The sequence below is a fragment of the Oratosquilla oratoria genome, chromosome 1, assembly GCF_046742065.1.
Source record: "Oratosquilla oratoria isolate Oo_2021 chromosome 1, ASM4674206v1, whole genome shotgun sequence".
Classification (NCBI taxonomy): domain Eukaryota; kingdom Metazoa; phylum Arthropoda; class Malacostraca; order Stomatopoda; family Squillidae; genus Oratosquilla; species Oratosquilla oratoria.
In genome coordinates, this window is record NC_134777.1 from 128,707,171 (window position 1) to 128,727,520 (window position 20,350).

The window sequence follows — 20,350 nt, forward strand, 5'->3', positions numbered from 1 at the left end:
ATTGTTCTTTTGTTTTTCAATGTTGCCCGGGCCACCTACAATCAACAATAACAACAACAACAACAAACTTCCTCACTGCCGTACAGGTAGGGTTTTCCCCCCACACAATTTGATAAAAATCACCTGACGGCAGAAGGAACAAAAGGAAAAGTGACGCCGGGTACGGAAGGGACCCGAGATGAACTGACCAGCGCTTCTATCCTGGGGGGGGGGGAGGATATCGCACCAAGTAAAAAAGATTTAAATGGAGAGAGAACGATTTAGACATTGTACACATTCTTCTTTGAATATAGATTTCTCTCCCTATGAAAGTCTGGTCCGTAGGGGGTGTGTGGCTAACCCACCTAACGTATTGATTATGTAAAACTTGCTGTGGATAATTCATACGAGATATAGAAGATAAAGAGGCATCTGACAAGAAATGGATTGAAGGAGATCAATATTGTGAAAATACACTTAAATCGTAATGAATTATCCAGGATGAAATTATTAATTAGTTCCTTTTGGGGGATAAAAGGTTATTTGAGATGGTTTAATTGAGGTTATTATTGTTAAATGAATTAAATTGTCTAGTGTCAACCAGGATTCAATCGACAAATTGTCTGGGTGGTAGAGGCGAGTCGACATTTTGGCGGGGTGTATGGAGTTTCTTACAAAATAATAATAATAATTCAATTAATCAATATATCAATTATACCGATCATCCAAATTAGAATAATTCAGTTTTCGATTGATGAATCACATATTACCTAACCACAACGCTGAAGGCATGAATGCAGCAACAAAATTAATTCATAATATCTGACGTCTGAATCAGATATACCAAAGTCACCCATAAATAAAGTCGTTTTCTATGAATTAACAAATTCCATTCTCTGTTTCAAACTAATTCTATTTATTATATTCAAATTATTAAAACACGATTCCCCGGGATTTAATTAATGAACCACATAGTGTATATGTTTCAATTAATTAAATGAACACGGAGAGAATTGCTTTTCTGATTAAGCTAAAAATATTTACGACATTCGCGAGTTCACAGTCAGGCTATACTGACAAAATCGATAGGGGAGCGATATTACGAGATTAACTTAATCCTGTATATCACGACTTACTAACCACATCTAGGAAGACATAGACACGCACACGGCTGTCAGAGAGAGAGAGAGAGAGAGAGAGAGAGAGAGAGAGAGAGAGAGAGAGAGAGAGATAGCGAGAGAGAGATAGATAGATAGATAGAGAGTGTGAGGGAGAGAGAGAGAGAGAGATAGCGAGAGAGAGAGAGAGATAGATAGAGTGTGTGAGGGAGAGAGAGAGAAAGAGAGAGATAGCGAGAGAGAGAGAGAGATAGATAGAGTGTGTGAGGGAGAGAGAGAGAGAGAAAGAGAGAGAGAGAGAGAGAGAGAGAGAGAGAGAGAGAGAGAGAAAGAGGGATGGAGGGAATAAGGGAGAGGAATAGGAGAAGGACGAGAGATAGAAAGAGAGAAAGAAAGAGAGAGAGAGAGAGAGAGAGAGAGAGAGAGAGAGAGAGAGAGAGAGAGAGAGAGAGAGAGAGAGGAGAGAAATGTGAAGAGGGAGGGAAAGGACAGAAAAAATAATATAAAACAAATAATTCATGTTTGTCATTACTGTTGGGCTTAAGGTGGTGGTCTGCAATGGCGGACGAAGAAAACGGGAGCTATATTGGAACGATATTATTGACGGCCGCAGTTTTAACAATACAATTTCGGCAGCTCTGGCGGGTTCTGGAAGAAAATCCGCCGCATATCTACGTCATGTTTGGCGTTTTTGGCGTTTTTTGGCCTTTTTTCTCCCTTTTGTCAAAGAGCTAGTGTGTATGTGTGTATTTATGATTCACCATGGTCTTGGATCACGTGTTGGACTCGTGATTAATAGCTATTTCCCTCCCGGAAGAGAGCTCAAAGCTCATGTAGGACCGATCTATGGGTAATGCTGTGACCTTACACGTACACACACACACACACCCAACTCCCCGCCCATGAGAGTTGGAGTAACGACTCGCAGTGCAGCGATACTGGATTTATTTCAGCCCTGGGCGGGATTCCGTAGTGGCAGTCGGGAACTCTACCAACCGGTGTGTGTGTGTGTGTGTGTGTGTGTGTGTGTGTGTGTGTGTGTGTGTGTGTGTGTGTGAGTATAAGATCACAATATTGTCTACGACTTAGACCCCATACAAGCTCTAGTCCGGGGGGATAACAACTTTCGATCACTTCCACACACACACACACACACATACACACACAGACACGCACAAACACACACACACAGACTTACATGGTTGAGACTAAACTTCCTAGACGTCTTGCTAGTCACTTCTAGAGTGGCACATCTAGTTTATTGAGAGCCCATAACGCCTCTGTAACTAGGATATGCCTTGGACGTGACACGCCGAGTTCTAGTGCCGACTGCGAGATGAGAGAACCAACAACTTAGATGTATTGAACGAAAAATTAATTGATTTATAGATTAAAGTAATTACCGACATCTAGAACGGCATTTTAGTAATGTTAGTGACACCCTTACCAACCAGAGTCACGCAGTCTTCTTTTACCGTTGGAGACCAATCTTCACTCAAATATATATACATATATGTAAGTATATATATATATATATATATATATACTGTATATATATACACATACTAATACACACTGTGTTAAACGCGACAGCATTTTGGCACTGATTAATTTTGGCAATGATTAATCTTCTTACTGAGATTTTCAATTTTTCTCACAGCAGATCTCATTTTAGGCGGGGGTGGGGGGCAAATACAAGTCTTCCAGTGCCAAAATGCTGTCGTGCTTAACACAGTATGTATTAGTGAGAATTTGCGCCCGAAATATATATATATATATATATATATATATATATATATATATATATATATATATACATATATGACATAAGCGGAGTAGGAAACACTGGAGTCTTAGTCTTGTTTTTTTTCCTGACTAGTTTCGCAGGTTTGCTTTTTCAAAAACATGCCTGCGAAACTAGTCAGGAATAAACTCAAGACTAAGACTCCTGTGTTTCCTACTCCGCTTACGTCAACCTGTCAGAATATATATATATATATATATATATATATATATATATATATGCATGTATATATATGTATATATATATATATATATATATATATGTGTGTGTGTGTGTGTGTGTGTGTGTGTGTGTGTAATTATTATTATTGTTATTCTATTCTGGCCTCCTCTCGTTCTGCTGCCCTCTATACATTTTCTTTCACCGCTTCCATGATTTTACTTCGGTGATGGAATTTTGTGCTTCAGGACAGAAGCGCTAGTCAAGGCTAAAAAAAAAAAAAAAAAATCACTCGATAGCCGAGCGGGCTGGAGAGTCGCTAGTGAGGAGGACCATAACGGAAACGAGTTCTAGGGGACTTTCTTGCGTCATCTTGGGACTTCCGTGTAAAACTAGAACCCAAAAGACCCCCGACTTTATTCATAACTTCAGCTAGAAACAGTTCTTCCCGTTCTCTTCCTTTCCATGACGTCACTTCCTGTCCATTGGCGCCCTGGAGGAGACGCCATCTTGGACAAACTCACTTCTGACCTCTTCCAACGCCTTTTTCTTATATACATATATATATATTTCACTACACCGTCCTTCCATTGTTTCCGTGATCATGAAGTTTGCATGACCATCAACTTCACTACTCTTCCGTCCACACACGCCAGAAGAAGAAAAGAAAAGAAAAAATGGCAAAGAAAACAAAAGATGCTCACAATAAAGGATTGTATTATTGCTGTGACATTCAATGCAACATGTATGGTGGGCAATCTCGTGAGTGTGCGCGCGCGCGTGTATATATATATATATATATATATATATATATATATATATATATATATATATATATATATATATATAGTTTAGTGCTGAATTCATCGTCATTATCCTTTCATTGAGGTCTTCTGCTCGTAGCTTTAATGTGGTTGTCGCCAAGCCATTTTATTCAGTTGATGATAAACCTTTCTTGACGATTGATCCTTTTCGCTCTAACTTACGAAATATTTATATGATGTCGGCAGGCGATTTAAATCCACTTAAGGCAACTCTCCCACGCTTCGCAAGAAAGAAAAATAAAACATAAATACAAATAACAAAAAAAGGAATAAAATAACAGGAAATAAATTAAACATACAATATACATGAGACAGAAATATTACTTTGTTCCACCTACAATAAACATAGAATAAAAAATAAAATAACAAGTAATAAATCAAATAAATAACAGATACTAAGGAGAAAGTATGTTCCATCAACAATTTGGCTGTTATTAGTTGAGGTTTGAACTCGAAACTACAATGGTCCCGTTATGATTCATCTTTCCTGATGAACAGCGCCTCTGACAAACAAACATTTGATATTTATAATCCTTTGACAGGTGGGGTGGGAGTGAGGGGGGGACGGGAAGGTAGAAGAACAGCCCCCCCCCCCCAACCTTCCACATTGTTTCCGAATCCGATTCAAAATCTATTCTCAACTTGGGGAGCTCCCTTCCCCCCCTCCCCGTCCACTCCCTCTTCCCCTCCTCTTCCCTCCTCCATGTTCCTCCTCTTCCTCCTCCTCCTCCTCCTTCGGGCTTTGTTGGACCTTAGTGTGTGGGCGTACCTTCGCAGGTGGAGAAATTATTTTTATTTATTTTATTTTATTTTTGTTTGTTTGCTTGTTTGTTTGTTTACTGGCAGCGCGGTCGGTGTCAAGTTCATTATCGCGAGTAAAATTCCGGCAGGAAATCGAGCGGATTTACTTTTAAGACTCATTTTTGTATATCATATTTTGATTAATTGCAGAAATGAAAAACGTATTTCCGGTTTTTCGTTTTTCTGAGATTATTTTTGGCGCACAGTTGTATTCAATAAATGAATATATATATATATATATATATATATATACACACACACACACAGATATATATGAATACATACATATATATATATTACATATATATATATATATATATATATATATATATATATATATATAATGTAATTGCGAATAGGAAACGCAGGAATTTTAGCCTGAGTTTAATCCTGACTAGTTTCGCAGGTATGCGTTATTATTATTATTCTTTTTATTTTTTTTTATTTATCTATCTTTTTTTTAGAAGCATACCTTCGAAACTGTTCTACCTATGTATCTATATACCAAGAGTTTTTTCCCTCTTATAAGGGAGGTAGCCAAGTCGAAGGTACGTAACCTACTCCCACCCATTCCACTCCCATTCCCCCTCTCATCTTAGCTCCTCATGGATGACGGGTCACCCCTGTCTCCCGCCCACTACCCTGGGTCAGAAGCAATATAGTAAGGCATAGTATATCCACAGCAAGGCCACTTCACCTAATCGGCGACCCCCCCTCTCAGTTCTCTTATACAGAAGAAGAGAAGACGGAGAGAATCCCTTCAGGCTGCGTCAAAATATCTTTCACACATAAATAGCCCCCCGCCCTCGTCTGGGGTATTGGCTGCATTTTATTGAGCTGCATAAACTGTGCAGTAGCATGCAATCAATACTTTAAGGACTATATGGGCGCCCCTACGGACCAGAGCTTCACATTATTTTGTCTATGTATTGAGGAAATCTCTAACCACAGAGAAATTATACTATCTTATTGTACTGTGACTGCCCCTCCCCTCTAAATACTGTCCTGTCCCACTTCTTCTTTGAGTATATATTTCCATTTTCGCCTCTGTCCTCTGTGGTAGGGGGAAAAAGAATACCGTCACAGATCTTCCCATTCGGGTCGTAAAGGCGACTAAAACGGGACGAAGTGATGGGACTAGGCATCCTGCTCTCTGTGGCCCTATGGGTACTGCGAAACTGGTCAGGAATAAACTCAGACTAAGACTCCTGTGTTTCCTACTCCAACTTACGTCATCCTGTCAGAATGACTCAATATATGTTAAACGTTGGCGGTTTGGTACTAGCTGCTCCACCACAACAAGCGACTGTCAATACTCCTCAGCGTTATGACGTCATCCCAACTCCGCCTGATTGGCTGGTGCACTGAGCGCTCGAGTTCAACAGCCAATCAGGTGCAGTTATGATGATGTTGCCATTACGTGAGGTTTATTATTGACTGATTATGATTATGAATAAAATTGAACACAAATATAATTATAACTATATTCACTACACATGTAGATAGGTATACATAGGAACAAACACATCCACAAACCCATATATAAACTTTATATGCATATGTGTGTGTTTGTGATTCACCATTGTCTTGGATAACGTGTTGGACTTGTGATCGACACCCAACACCCCGCCCACGAGAGTTGGGGTAAGAACCCGCAGCGCAGCGATACTGAAATTCTTTCAGCCTTGGGCGAGATTCGAACCCGGACCGCCGTAGTGGCGGTCGCGATCGCTACCACTGTGTGTGTGTGTGTGTGTGTGTGTGTGTGCGCGCGCACTCTTAACATCTCCATCACGGAAGAGAGAGAGAGAGAGAGAGAGAGAGAAATAGAGAGAGAGAGAGAGCGAAATAGAGCTCTGAATAGGATTCTGATTATTTTCTTTTTCATCAACTTTCTGTAAAGAGAAGGTTACGATCCAGAGTTGATCGCTGTCAATTGACATCCCGGGAATTTGATTTCAAATATACAAAAGTTCTGGTCTGCCGGTTCCGGTAAAAGATTCCTTCGGATTCCGGACACATTCCGGAACCCGGAGCATTTGATAACGACTGAAATAATAGTAGAGCATTTGATAAAGTATGAAATACTATTGGAGGTGATTTTTTTTTTTTTTTTTTGCAGAATCGAAAATGTTTCGATCAAAGCGAATGTAGAGTTGCCAAGTGTCATATTTTTTTTATCTTAACCAGCGTTTCTATCCTTGGAAAATCGATTAAGATATTTAATGATATCGTATAGTCCTAACCAGTAAAAAATATGTAAAGACCACAGGTGCCAACGCGGTCATGAAGGCCTTTGTTAATTTTGATCGAACGGTCGACACGGGATGACCCCCCAAGCGGGATGCGGACCACCCAATTCCTCTTATCTCTCTTACTCTATCTATTCGTCTTTCTCTCTTTTTCCTTCTTCCTCTTTCTTCTTTTATTACTCTTTTTTAATATTTTTCTTTTTCATTTCCATTCGTCCTTCTCCCTCTTTATTCGTTTTTTCTTTTTTATTCCTTTTATTTCTTTTTATTATCGTTTTTGTCTTCTCTTACGTTTAATTTTTTATCCATACCGTTTTTTTTTTATCCTTTTCTATTTCTATTCTTCCTTTCAATCCAATCTCTCTCTCTTTTTCTCTCTTTTCGCTTCTCTTTTTATCCTCGTTTTTTTGTATCTTTTCTTTTAATCCTTTCTTTACTCTTCTCTTCATTTATTTTTTATTTTTCTCTTTCTTCTTTCATCATTATGATCATCTTGATGATGATGATGATGATGATGATAATGATGATGATGATGTTGATGATGATAACGATGATGATGATAATGTTGCTGATAATGATAACGATGATGACGATGAAGATGATGATGATGATGATGATGATGATGATGATGATGATGATAAAGAAGAGCTTTATCACTGTTATCATCATCTTTTACTCTTTTTCTTTTTGATTTTTATTTCACTTAATTTAATTAATCTAATTTGTTTTATTGAGGCCAACACAACATTATACTCCTCGTCCACTTTTAATACATCTATTTTTTTACTATTACTATAATTATATTTTTTATTATTATCATTATAATTATTATTATTATTATAATTATTATGATTACTATCATTATTATTTTTATTATGACTGTTATTATTATCATTATTACGTCTTCATTATCATCATATTCTATTTTTCTTTTCTTTCCTAATCTTTCCTTTTCCATATTTCTTTGTCGCCACATCTCTATCTCTCTTCCTCTCTCCTCCCTCTCTTTGTGTATCTCTCTCTCTTCATGTCTCTTTCTCTCTCTCTCTCATTTTCTTCGTCTCTCTCTCTCTCCCTCTCTTCGTGTTTCTCTCTCTCTCCCTCTTCGTGTTTCTCTCTCTTCGCCTCCCTCTCTTTGTGTGTGTCTCTCCCCGTCTCTTCGTGTTTCTCTTTCTTTGTTTCTCCTCTCTCCCTTTCTCTTCGTGTCTCTCTACCCCTGTCTTCGTCTCTCTCTCTCTCTCTCTCACTTTCTTCGTCTCTTCTCTCTCTCCCTCTCTTCGAGTCTCTCTCTGTCCCTCTCTTTATCTCTCTCCATCTCTTTGTCTCTCCCCCTCTCTTCATGTCTCTCCCTCTCTTCGTCTCTCTCTCTCTCTTACTTTCTTCGTCTCTCCTTTCTCACCCTCTTTTCATCTCTCTCTCTCTCTCTTCGTCTTGCTCTCTTTCTCTCTTTCTTCCTCTTCAGAGTTTCTGTAGGATCGAACGCAGCGTCTCTGTGCAATCTATGGCCCGAGTCCAGGTAAGAAGAGAGGAAAAAAAATCAAAGCAGACAAAAAATAAATAAAAAATAAAATAAAATAAAATAGAATAAAATAAAAATTCTGGTCAAATGTTTATTTCACGAACAAAAACACTCACTTGGCTGAGGGGGAGGGGGGGGGGCAGCACCAACCCGGATAAATGCTAAAAACAAACAAATAAATAACTAAATAAGATAAATATATAACTGCGTGAATAAATAAATCAATCAAATAAAAATAAATAAATACGGAATATAATATATATGTATCCATCCACACAAACACACACACACATTATGTGTTTATATATATATAATATATATATATATATATGTATATATTATATATATATAAAGTTATCAACAAGTACTTGCCAGAAATTATTCTATGAAACAGACATGGGAGAGAATCATCTCCCTGTTGCCCGTCTTCAAAATACACCCTACAAATGGAGGGTGCAGCCCTGAGGGGATGACGCTCGGTCACAAGACAAATCCCAAAATCTCTCTCCCTCTCTCTCTCTCTCTCTTTTTTTTTTTTTTACAAATGAGATGTTGTTGACAACCGGCAACTGCGCCCTTATTGCCATGGGTCTGCGGTTTCATTCAAGGACACTCGAGGCAGCAATTATTACTAAAAACTGAAAATATCACTTAATATTTTTCATAATTTTTATTCATTTCAATAACACTTGGTTATCGATAGAAAAGGCACTTCTCATCATCAATTGACAAAAAAAAAAAAAAAAAAAATGCTCACTCATCGTCCCGAGCATTTGGTGCGTCATCGAACTCGTACTACTTCGGCGTCGCCTTCTGCCGCAGGTCCTCCACCACGCCCGCGATGATGGACAAATCCTCGGGCCTCACCCTGCAGCAGCCGCCCACGACGCCTACGCCCAGGGCCGTCCACTTTGGGATTTCCTCTTCGTATTCTCGGCTCCATTTCTTCCCTGTGATTCTGCGATGGAATAAATAAGTCGTATTTGATAAATAAAACAAAATTTGTAGAAAATGACAATACAATATTCTCTGTAATAATTCTTTAGTCAATCCACGAATCTACTTATTTATTCTTTTTATATTTATTTATTTATGTATTTGTTAAAAGAAAAAATAAGACGCATTTGATAAAGAGAAAAATCTTAAGATTAAAATATTAGATATGCTGTATGTTTATCTTTATCTATTATATTGCATCCAGTCTACATATTATATGAACCAAATTGTCTCATAAATTTATTCAATTATTTATAGAATTTTGTTGTTGTTGTTTATTCTGTATATTTAATTATCAGCGAGAGCAAGATGGACACGCACCTAAACCCGACGACATGACGTCATACTGACCTGACCTGACCCGATTCGCCGCCGACATGACGTAACATCGACCCGAGTTAACCTCGTTCGCCATCGACATAACTTCATATCGACCTGACCTGACCCGATTCGCCGCCAACATGACGTCACATCGACCTGAGGTCAGCCGGTTCGCCATCATAACGTCATATCGACCTAATCGGACCCGACATGACGTCACACCGACCTGAGTTGACCCGGTTCGATATCGACATAACGTCATATCGACCTAACCTGACCCGACATGACGTCACATCGACCTGAGTTGACTCGGTTCGCCGCCAGCATGACGTCACATCGACCCGGGTTGACCCCGTTCACCGCAAACATGACGTCATCTTGACCCCACTTACCCTTGTCCTGGTTCGCCAAACTCGCCCGAGTCGGCGTAGACGACTCTCGGGAGGTCCTTGGTGACGTCACAGCGGGACAAGAGTGACGTCACGTGGCGCGGTGACGTGCAGTTGATCCCGAGGCCGACCAGCTGGTCCCCACCTGCTGAGTAGCAGCTGCGAGCAACCTCGGCGAAGTCTTCTCCATGACGGGTGTGGCGATCATCCTTGAAAATAAATAAATAAATGGATAAAAAAGAGCAAAAATAAACAAAATTAATAAAATAGATAATTAATTAAATAATTGAATAAACTAAATCAAATAAATACATAGAACAAATAAATGAAAAAGTAAATAAATAGATAAATAAATAAATATATATAATAGAATAAAATAAAATAAATAAAATAGATAATAAAATAAATAAATAAAATAAATTAAATAAATATATAGAACAAATAAATGAATAGATAAAGATATATAGATAAAAAAAAATGAATAAAAATAAGATAAACAAAAAAAATTACAAAGAAGAATAAACAAATGTGGAAAAATCCATTTCGTCTACATATGTACGGTATATATGTATGTGTGTATGCATGTGTGTATAATCATTTTCCTCCTAACCTGCAATTGAGCAAAGGTGAATGTCATCCACTCGTGCAGAAATGAACGAGAGAGAGAGAGAGAGAGAGAGAGAGAGAGAGAGAGAGAGAGAGAGAGAGAGAGAGAGAGAGCGTCGTCGCCTCCCTGGACTGAGCATCTATGAATGACCTTTGTGTGACCTTTATCGGTGACCTCGCCTGAATGACCTTAGGACAGAGATGACCTTTGACCTTTGACATTGGTCATGTACCCAAGTATTTACCCCAGACGGGGACGCCACGAGGATGAATATCGACTGATGACAGCATTTCATAAATGCTTAGACACTTGAGTTTGTCCAGGGTCTACCGTCTATTTTCGCGTAACGGTTATATATTTTCTTTTATTTATTTATTCATTTAATAATTTTTTTCTTAAAGCGCCTTTTTGCGATGCTTTCTATCATTCTTGGAAACTACAAAAAATTAAGAAGAAATGAAAAATAAAATAAAATGAGAAGAAAAGAAATAAAAAAAGAAGGTAATAAAAGATAAGAGGGAATGAAAAAGGAAAAATAAAAATAAAGAAAAAATATAAACAATAATAAAAAAGAACAAGAAGAAAAATTAAAAAGAAAAAGAATAAATATGAAAAAAAGATAAGAAGAAAAGAAATTAAAAAAGGATAAGAGGAAAAGATATTAAAAAGAATAAGAAAAGAAATTTAAAATGGGTAAAAAGGAAAGGAAAAAGGATAGGAAGAAAAGAAAAAAGGAAAAGAAGAAAAGATATTAAAAAAGGATAAGGAAAAAAAAAAGAGAGAAAAAAGAAAAAATAGAAAAAAGAAAGAAACCAGAAAAAGAAAAAACATGTATGTGTGTGTGTGTGTGTGAGTGCGTGTACGTGTGTGTGTGTGTGTGTGTGTGTGTGTGTGTGTGTGTGTGTGTGTGTGTGTGTGTGTGTGTGTGTGTACGTGTGTGCGCGCTTCCAACCCACCTTGCAAGAGAAGGAGACCCATGCTTTGGCCCTGGGGAACTCCTTCAGGAGTTGTATGACCGCCAGGGCCTCCTTGAGGGCGGGGATCGTCTCCACCGCCAGGAGATCCACCCCTGCTTCGAGGAGCAGCTCCACGCGAGTTCGGTGCCAATCCTTGAGGTCGTCCTCAGACATTTCCTCGACGTAGTTCCCGGAGTACTCGGAGAGGTCGGCCTGGCAGGCGCCCCAGGGACCGACCGACCCGGCGATCAGGATGGGAGGGCCTGTGGGCGAGTCCAAGGGCCGGAGGGATTGGTGAGTCTCCTTCAGGTACAGTCATGGACAAAAGTGTTGACCCGGGATACAGTTCTCACAATATCAACACGACTTTTTTTTCTGTGTGTGTGTGTGTATGTGTATGTGTGTGTGTGTGTGTGTATGTGTGTGTGTGTGTGTGTGTGTGTGTGTGTGTGTGTGTGTGTGTGTGTGTGTGTGTGTGTGTGTGTGTGTGTGTGTGTGTGTGTGTGTGTGTCCAGTACATGGTATATTTTCTATTCAAGGAAAGGATCTAACTGTAAGCTAAATACTGCATGGGAAAATATATGTAATAATCGAAAGAATCATACTGAAGTGAGGACTGTAGCCTAAGTTATAGCTTTTGCTAGTGACTGTACACAGGATGTTCTCCCTCTGTGTGAATGTGTGTATGTGTGTGTGAATGTGTGTAATTGTTTGTGTGTGTGTGTGTGTGTGTATGTGTGTGTGTGTGTGTGTGTGTGTGTGTGTGTGTGTGTGTGTGTGTGTGTGTGTGTGTGTGTGTGTATGGTTAGTGGTATATCTAACATTAACCCCTTCACTACCGAGGGAGGGTATTTTCCCCCCACGGAGATGAATAAAATCACCTGACGGCAGCCAGGATAAAAGGAAAATTAACACCAGGTATGGAAATGATCAATAAAGGTCAGACGGATGATGTGTGACCTACTTTACATTTTTTAATCAACTCCAGGATATCCTGGCAATGTCGCCACTACGTTGTGTGTGTGTGTGTGCGCGTGTGTGTGCGTGTGTGTGTGTGTGTGTGTGTGTGTGTGTGTGTGTGTGTTTGTGTGTGTGTGTCTACACCACATTACACAGGACACCACTGAGTTCCTTTGATGTTCAGGCTGCTCTTACTTCCGTTGTTGTTACCACTGTTTACTGATCCCTTCTATAGTTATGCATTTCGTTTGTCATCTCTACTTTCTTTTCCTCACTGTCTTTATGCAGGTTAGTCACTCACAATATCTTTCTGTAGGAAGACCCTTTGCTTCCGACCATCTTACTTAGTTAAGTTCCATTACTCTGTGTAAGAGAAGGGAATTAAAATGAATTTAAATTTTCTGTCGTTTCTTCCCGAAAATATTACACTTGGCTTGTCAAATTACACCAAGGGACTCCCGTCTGGGATCCTCAATTTGATCATTAGGTCAGTTCACATTGATGTCATGATTTCTTTAGTTCAATGATCTTTACTTTTACATCTAAGTACCTCCCCTAAGAGCGTGACTTTACTCCCATGAACCAATTGAATTTTCTCCTCCTCCACCCTTTCTCCAATCAGAGAGCCTGTTACAAACGCCTTAAGCAATACTGCTTACTCAAGCAATCTCGAAATAAATGCATCACTACCTTAGGTTACATACTGTTACATCAGCATAATACAGCAATGAAATCGGATCCCAAGCTGTTGTTTGTAAACTTTAGGCGAGGAGCAAGGTTGTGCAATTTGTTCACTTACGACTGTTGTTTACCAAACATCCAACCCATATAAATTAAATTCTCTCCACCTACCCCTCTATCTACCTCACTTGTCTACATTTATCTGCCCGCCTCTTACTGGGCTCGGCAGCTACCCTTGGTCGTCCCGACTAACCATTTTCTACTACCCTCTTACACTGCTGTCAGGCGATTTTATTCAAGTCAACATGACTTGAAAATTATAATTAATCTAACAGCCATTCAATGAACAAATTAATTAAAACGATTAATCAAATATTTCAATAATTGATTAAAGTTATTTATCAAATAATGTAAACGATTTAACAAGACTAGAAGTCATTCAATGACGAAAATAATATAAACGATAATCTAAATATTCAACTAATTAATTTGAATAATCAATTAAATAATCTAAATGTTTAAATTAATAATTCATCCTTTTAATATCTTACTCAACTCTGTCGCCAAACGAATTTATTCAGTTGAGGAAAACCCACTGACTCTAATTGATTTAGTAATTATTGATGATTACAATCACTTAAGAAATTATTTCCAGATGAAAGATATAATAATAGTTTCCTCTACATTATTGGGAATTCCTAAAATTCCGAAATCTCAAAAAAAAAAAAAAAAAACACTTTCTAAAGTTCTCTTGTTTTGTAAAATACTTTTTGCTCCACACATTGGAGTTTTAGAAAATTCTGATGAAGAGAAAAATGTAAAAAAAAAAAAGAAAAAAAAAAAAAAACTAATTAATTTGAATAATCAATTAAATAATCTAAATGTTTAAATTAATAATTTATCCTTTTCATATCTTACTCAACTCTGTCGCCAAACGAATTTATTCAGTAGAGGAAAACCCACTGACTCTAATTGATTTAGTGATTATTGATGATTACAATCACTTAAGAAATTATTTCCAGATGAAAGATATAATAATAGTTTCCTCTACATTATTGGGAATTCCTAAAATTCCGAAATCTAAAAAAAAAAAAAAAAACACTTTCGAAAGTTCTCTTGTTTTGTAAAATACTTTTTGCTCCACACATTGGAGTTTTAGAAAATTCTGATGAAGAGAAAAATGTAAAAAAAAAAAAAAAAAAAAAAAAAAAAAAAAAAATCGGGGCCATCTCTAGATGAGTAATCAATCGATCGAACCCATTTAATAAAATCGCCTGGCGGCAGCCATTATATAACACAAAGGCCAAACAGGTACGATAATTATAACCCGAGCGACATCCATGGTCCGGGTATCGACCCAGAGACGAATGAAACTATGACCTGAGCAACCTACCCACTGGGCCATCGAGAACTCTAATGAGACAATACCGATCACGTGATCACTTTTTTTTTTTTTTTTTTTTTTTTTTTTTTTTTTTTTTTTTGAGGGAAACCTCATTGCGACAAGGAGTCTCCGACTTCGAGTTTCCATTAAAAAGAAATTAAAGTTTTTATGCTCGAGTGTGATCGGGGTGCTCAAGGCCCAGGGCCTATCGCTCGCTCGGCCTCGGGAAGAAGAAGAAAAAGAGGAAGAAAAAGGGGAAGAGAAGGAGGAGGAGGAGAAGTAAGGGAAAGGGAACAACCAGAGGAGGAAAAGGCAAAATGGTGAAAAAGAGAAAAGACCAAATGGAACACAAAGATATGAATTTAAAATAAAATGAACAATGATAATAATGATAATAATAATAATAAAAATAATAATGATAATAATAATGATGATGATGATGGTGATAAAAACAATGACAAAATAATATGATGAAGTAAAAGAAGACGAAGATGATGTAAAAGGACCCGAAACCCATTAAGAGAAAACAGATGAAGGAGAAGAAAAGGCTCAAATATAACTGAAATGGAAGACGAAGAAAAAAAAAAGAAAAAAAAAGAAAGAGAAGGAGAAGAAGTGGAAGAAAAGGTATAATAAGAGGAGAAGTAGATGAAGAATAAGAAAAGGGGAGAAAAAGAAAACACAACCCATTGGCACAAATGGCACGTTCTGTGGCACATGTAACAGAGGCAGTGGGACAAATGGCACGTCCTGTGGCACATGTGATACGGCCAGTGGCACAAATGGCTCGTCCTATGGCACATGCGACACGGCGAGTGGCACAAATGGCACGTCCTGCGGCATATGTGATACGACCAGTGGCACAAATGGCACGTTCTGTGGCACGATCTCCCCGGGAACGGTAATCCTCATCAGGGTCCTGACGACCTTGCTAAGACCTTCTTCGTCACGGAGGTCGATCTCTGACGCCACAGGAATTCAATCAGCCGACTGAAGTGAATAAAATCACCTGACGGTAGCAGACACGGAAGGTGAAATCCCACCCGGTATGGATTTTTTTTTTTTTTTTTTTTGCCACGGAGATGACGAAAACAAAGGATTACAAAGGAGGAACATGCCGACAGGAGACCTTTTGGTCCATAATTAGGTCAGATGCTAGGGAAAAAATTATGATAATGTTAAATAAATAAATAAAAACTATTATATAAATAATAATAAATCAAATAACTAAATAAATACATAGGTATAATTGAATAATAGACAGGTAAATAGTAAATAATAACAGATAAATAATAAGAAATGAAAATCAAGCAGATAATAATAATAATCAGACAAATAATAACAAACAAAAAAACAAATAATATAAAATAAACGGCAGGCATCACAGATCTCATATTTAATATTAAACTGATCAATTACACTTTTAGTTTTCAGATTAATATATATGACACATCAATCTATTGTATGTGTATCATTATGTATGCATTTTCTATCTCCCAATCTCATCTGTAGACACCGAATTTAATTTTGGTAGAAAAAAAATTAATTAATTAATAAATAAATAAATAGATAAATAAAATCCTATCTACCTAAATTTTATACATATTTTCCTACATTCATCTTTTACACTATAACGAATTTAATTTTTTTGTAAGTGTAACAGTACTGAAATATAAAGTAAATAATCTAAGGTTCGCCGTTCCCAATACCCCTGAGAAATCAGAAGCGTATTCTGTTACCAATAACCGGCGTTTCTATCCATAGGGACAACGATGAGGTGGTCAAGGAGGGAACGAAGGAATGTTGGCATTCTAAAAGGATCAGCATTCTTGTCTGAGTGGAAATTAGTCTCCAATCATAAAAGAAAGCTGCTTGACTCTGGTCCGTAGGGGTGCACAAAAACACACACACACACACACACACACACACACACACACACACACACACACACACACACATATATATATATATATATATATATATATATATATATATATATATATATTGTATATGGCCAATATCCCCTATGCGGAGGCCTTCTTTTAGGGAAAGATTCACCTGGGACTCTGGTCCGTAGAGGTGCACAACATACAGTTTATACCCCCCACCCCATACGAAGGACGACCTCACATCGGCCGCAAGACTCACCTACTCGGTGACTCTGGTCCGTAAAGGGGCCTCCCTTAAGGAGAAGACTCACCTGGCTGGGTCCTCTGGGCGAGGAAGTTCCCGCGGGCCTCTTGGGCGAGTTGGACCGACTTCGTGATGAGCCTCTTGGCCTCTTCTTCGGTAACCCCAATGAGCTTCTGGAAGCTTCCGACGCTCGCCTGGTAGCTGTTCGTGATCAGAATCTCAGCTCCGGACTTGAGGAACGTCTCGTGCCCCTGAAGGAGAAGAAGAGGTCCACCAGCATGAGGTTCATGGTCTTACTCGTTGTGTTTTTATTTGTTTGTTTGTGTCATCCATAATAAACCTTGCTCGTGAGGTCCAGGGAAAATCTGGGTAAATGCCGGAAAAAGGAAAACTCCAGAAAGTTATGGGAGGCTCCAGGAGGCTCCAAAGACATATAAATAATTTGTCGCAAATGAAATATATATATATATATATATATATATATATATATATATATATATATAATTATATACTGTATATATAAATATATATATATGTATATACTGTATATACACATATATATATACATATATATATATACACACACACATATATATATATTATATATACATATATATATATATATATATATATATATATATATATATATATGCTAATAAGAACACGGGTACGTGTGTTCACTTATGCAAAGTAGACCACTTGGAAAAAGAAACTAACGAAGCAGAGCGTTTTCGTATATTACATCTTCAGTGCAACAAGTACATAGTGATAGGAATACATAGACAATATATACATGATACAAAGGAACAAGGACAATTTGAATAAGCGTAGCGACCAATTACCCCCTGGAGAGCGGAAGGTCATTGTCAATTATCTTACGATGGTGGGGCGACATCAGGTCACAGTCGCCAAGGGTCACTGTTTCTACTAATGATATAGGGCGACATTAGGTCAATTCGTTGGGTTACATTTTACCTGATATTATCTTACTAATTTCTTGACAAATGAAATTATCAAGTTTGTACAAGCCTTTATGTAGGTTGGTATTTTGATTACTGGTGGTATGAATCAAACTGCACTCTATTAAATTTCTTGCCGTTACGTCACCGCTCTCGGCCAATCAGTCGTCTCCGTTGCCGTGACGTCACTACTCTCTCAGCCAATCAGGGACAGGAGAGGACGTGTCCCCTTGAGGGATTTCAGGTTTCCAGTCCGATTTAGACCGATATCAACAGGAAATCTTTTATTTGTATATATATATATATATATATATATATGTGTGTGTGTGTGTGTGTGTGTGTGTGTGTGTGTGTGTGTGTGTGTATGTGTGTGTGTGTGTGTGCGTGTGTGTGTATGTATGTCGTCAAATGTAAAGACAAATGGTTGGAGAGAGTGGCGTAGGGAAATTCCAGGATGGACCAGATGCACTTTATTCTTTAACGTCTTGGCGGAGTCTTCTTCAGAGAGAAAATATTACAGGCAATTGGGTATAAGCTGTTTATATACATCTCTAGCGGATCATCTGGAATGGAGCTCGCAGGGGCACATGCAGATCAATCAGCGAGCTCCATTCCAAGACGCCTCGCCAGATGATCCGCAAGATATGTATATAAGCGGCGTTTGCCCAATTGTCTGTAACATTTTCTCTCTGAAGAAGACTCGAAACATTGGAGAATAAAGTGCATATGATCCATCCTGGAATTTCCCTACGCACTCTCTCCAAGATATATATATATATATATATATATACTTACTAAATTAGCTTTGCATGGAATAAGTGGTAGCCTATTAGGTTGGACTAGTAATTGGTTGAATGGTCGAAAATAGAGAGTTGTTTTAAATGGAAAAACTTCTGGATGGAAAAGTGTTGCAATAGGAGTTCCTCAGGGTTCCGTTCTTGGGCCACTTCTATTCATAGTATATGTAAATGATATAGACCATGGACTAAAATCTACTGTTTCCAAATTTGCTGATGATACAAAACTGTGCGGAGTGGCAAATTATCACTCAAACTAATTAGTTATTCAAGAAGATTTAGATAAATTACAGCAATGGTCTGAAAAGTGGCTAATGAAATCTAACACAAGTAAATGCAAGGTAATGCACATAGGTAAAAATAACAGTAAGTACGATTACAAGTTATTTGGAAATTCGCTAACAAAAGTGGATAGTGAAAAAGATCTCGGCGTAATTATCAGTAACGACCTCAAATCATCCAAGCAGTGTATTTCAGCCTCTGAGAAAGCAAATAAGATTCTGGGACTGATTGCGCGATCTTTTGATTTCAAAAGTCCATCTCTCATTAACAAGCTATATAAATCGTTAGTTCGTCCACATTTGGAATATGCTGTTTCCGTATGGTCACCGAATCTCATTAAAGACATTGACAGACTGGAAAAAGTACAACGGCGAGCCACAAAACTGATTCCATATATAAAAAATAAATCATACGAAAATCGACTAAAGCACATGAATCTGTTTTCCCTAAAAAAGCGTAGACTCAGAGGTGACTTGATACAGGTCTTTAAGATTTTAAAGGGAATTGACAACATCAAAAGTGACAAAATTTTCACATTGAATGAGAATCAGACAAGAAACAATGGTCTCAAACTGTCCGGAAATAGATTCAATTTGGAAGTAGGTAGAAACAACTTTGCCAACCGTGTAGTTAATGAATGGAATAAACTTCCTGCACAGGTAATGCAATGTAGTTCAGTTCGAAGCTTCAAGAATCATTTAGATAAATACCTAAGTAAGATGCTGTAATCATTATAATTTATCTTATATTATTTGTTTTTGTTTTGTTATAATTTGTCTGTCTGATTTTCATTTATCATTAGTTATATGTCAATTTATTGTCATTTACTATTTACCTGTTTGTTTATTATTTAACTATACCTATGCATTTATTTATGTATTTTATTTGTTATTTACATTATTATAGTTTTTTTATGATTTTTTTTCACATCCGACCTAGATATGGACCAAAAGGTCTCCTGTCGGCATGCTCAGCCTTTGTAATCCTTTGTAATATATATATATATATATGTGTGTGTGTGTGTGTGTGTGTGTGTGTGTGTGTGTGTGTGTGTGTGTGTGTGTGTCTGTGTGTGTGTGTGTGTTGAAACAAAACTAATCAATTGTGAGAGAAGTTGTTATTTTTAACGGTATGGTTGGTATAATGTGGTCTCACGGTCTTAAAACGCCTCACGGTCCCAGGTTCTTATATGAGTCTCACGATGTGCCACGGTATTTTAAGATCTCACTATTTTAAGGTCTCACGATTTTAAAGTCTCACGTTTTTAAGGTCACCCGTGTGTAAGGTCTCACGGTTTTTAGGTAACATGTTTTTAAGGTCTCACAAACTTAACGTTTTCGTTCTTACGATTACCTCACGATTTAAAGTCTCACAGTTTCTAAATACGACGGTTCTAATGTCACCCGGATGTAAGATCTCACGGTTTAAA

At 37.8% G+C, this 20,350-nt stretch overlaps 1 protein-coding gene across 4 annotated transcripts in view; it reads right to left on the bottom strand.

Annotated features, from left to right (window-relative positions):
• LOC143026851 (betaine-homocysteine S-methyltransferase-like) overlaps positions 1-20,350 on the bottom strand; it is a 175,586-nt gene that overhangs the window by 5,036 nt on the left and 150,200 nt on the right. Inside the window, exons 3-8 of one of the 4 annotated variants that reach the window (XR_012966536.1) lie at positions 16,951-17,134; positions 11,726-11,988; positions 10,166-10,371; positions 9,214-9,414; positions 8,573-8,617; positions 3,831-4,104 (exon numbers count right to left, since the gene is read on the bottom strand). Coding sequence is in view for 2 of the 4 variants with exons in the window: in XM_076187643.1 (XP_076043758.1) it covers positions 9,252-9,414; positions 10,166-10,371; positions 11,726-11,988; positions 16,951-17,134 (816 nt within the window). In the remaining 2 variants the exon portion in view is untranslated. Of the gene's footprint in view, positions 1-3,830; positions 4,105-8,572; positions 8,618-9,213; positions 9,415-10,165; positions 10,372-11,725; positions 11,989-16,950; positions 17,135-20,350 lie in introns of those variants that run through there. The other 3 variants (XR_012966537.1, XM_076187638.1, XM_076187643.1) reach the window with 3 other exon arrangements.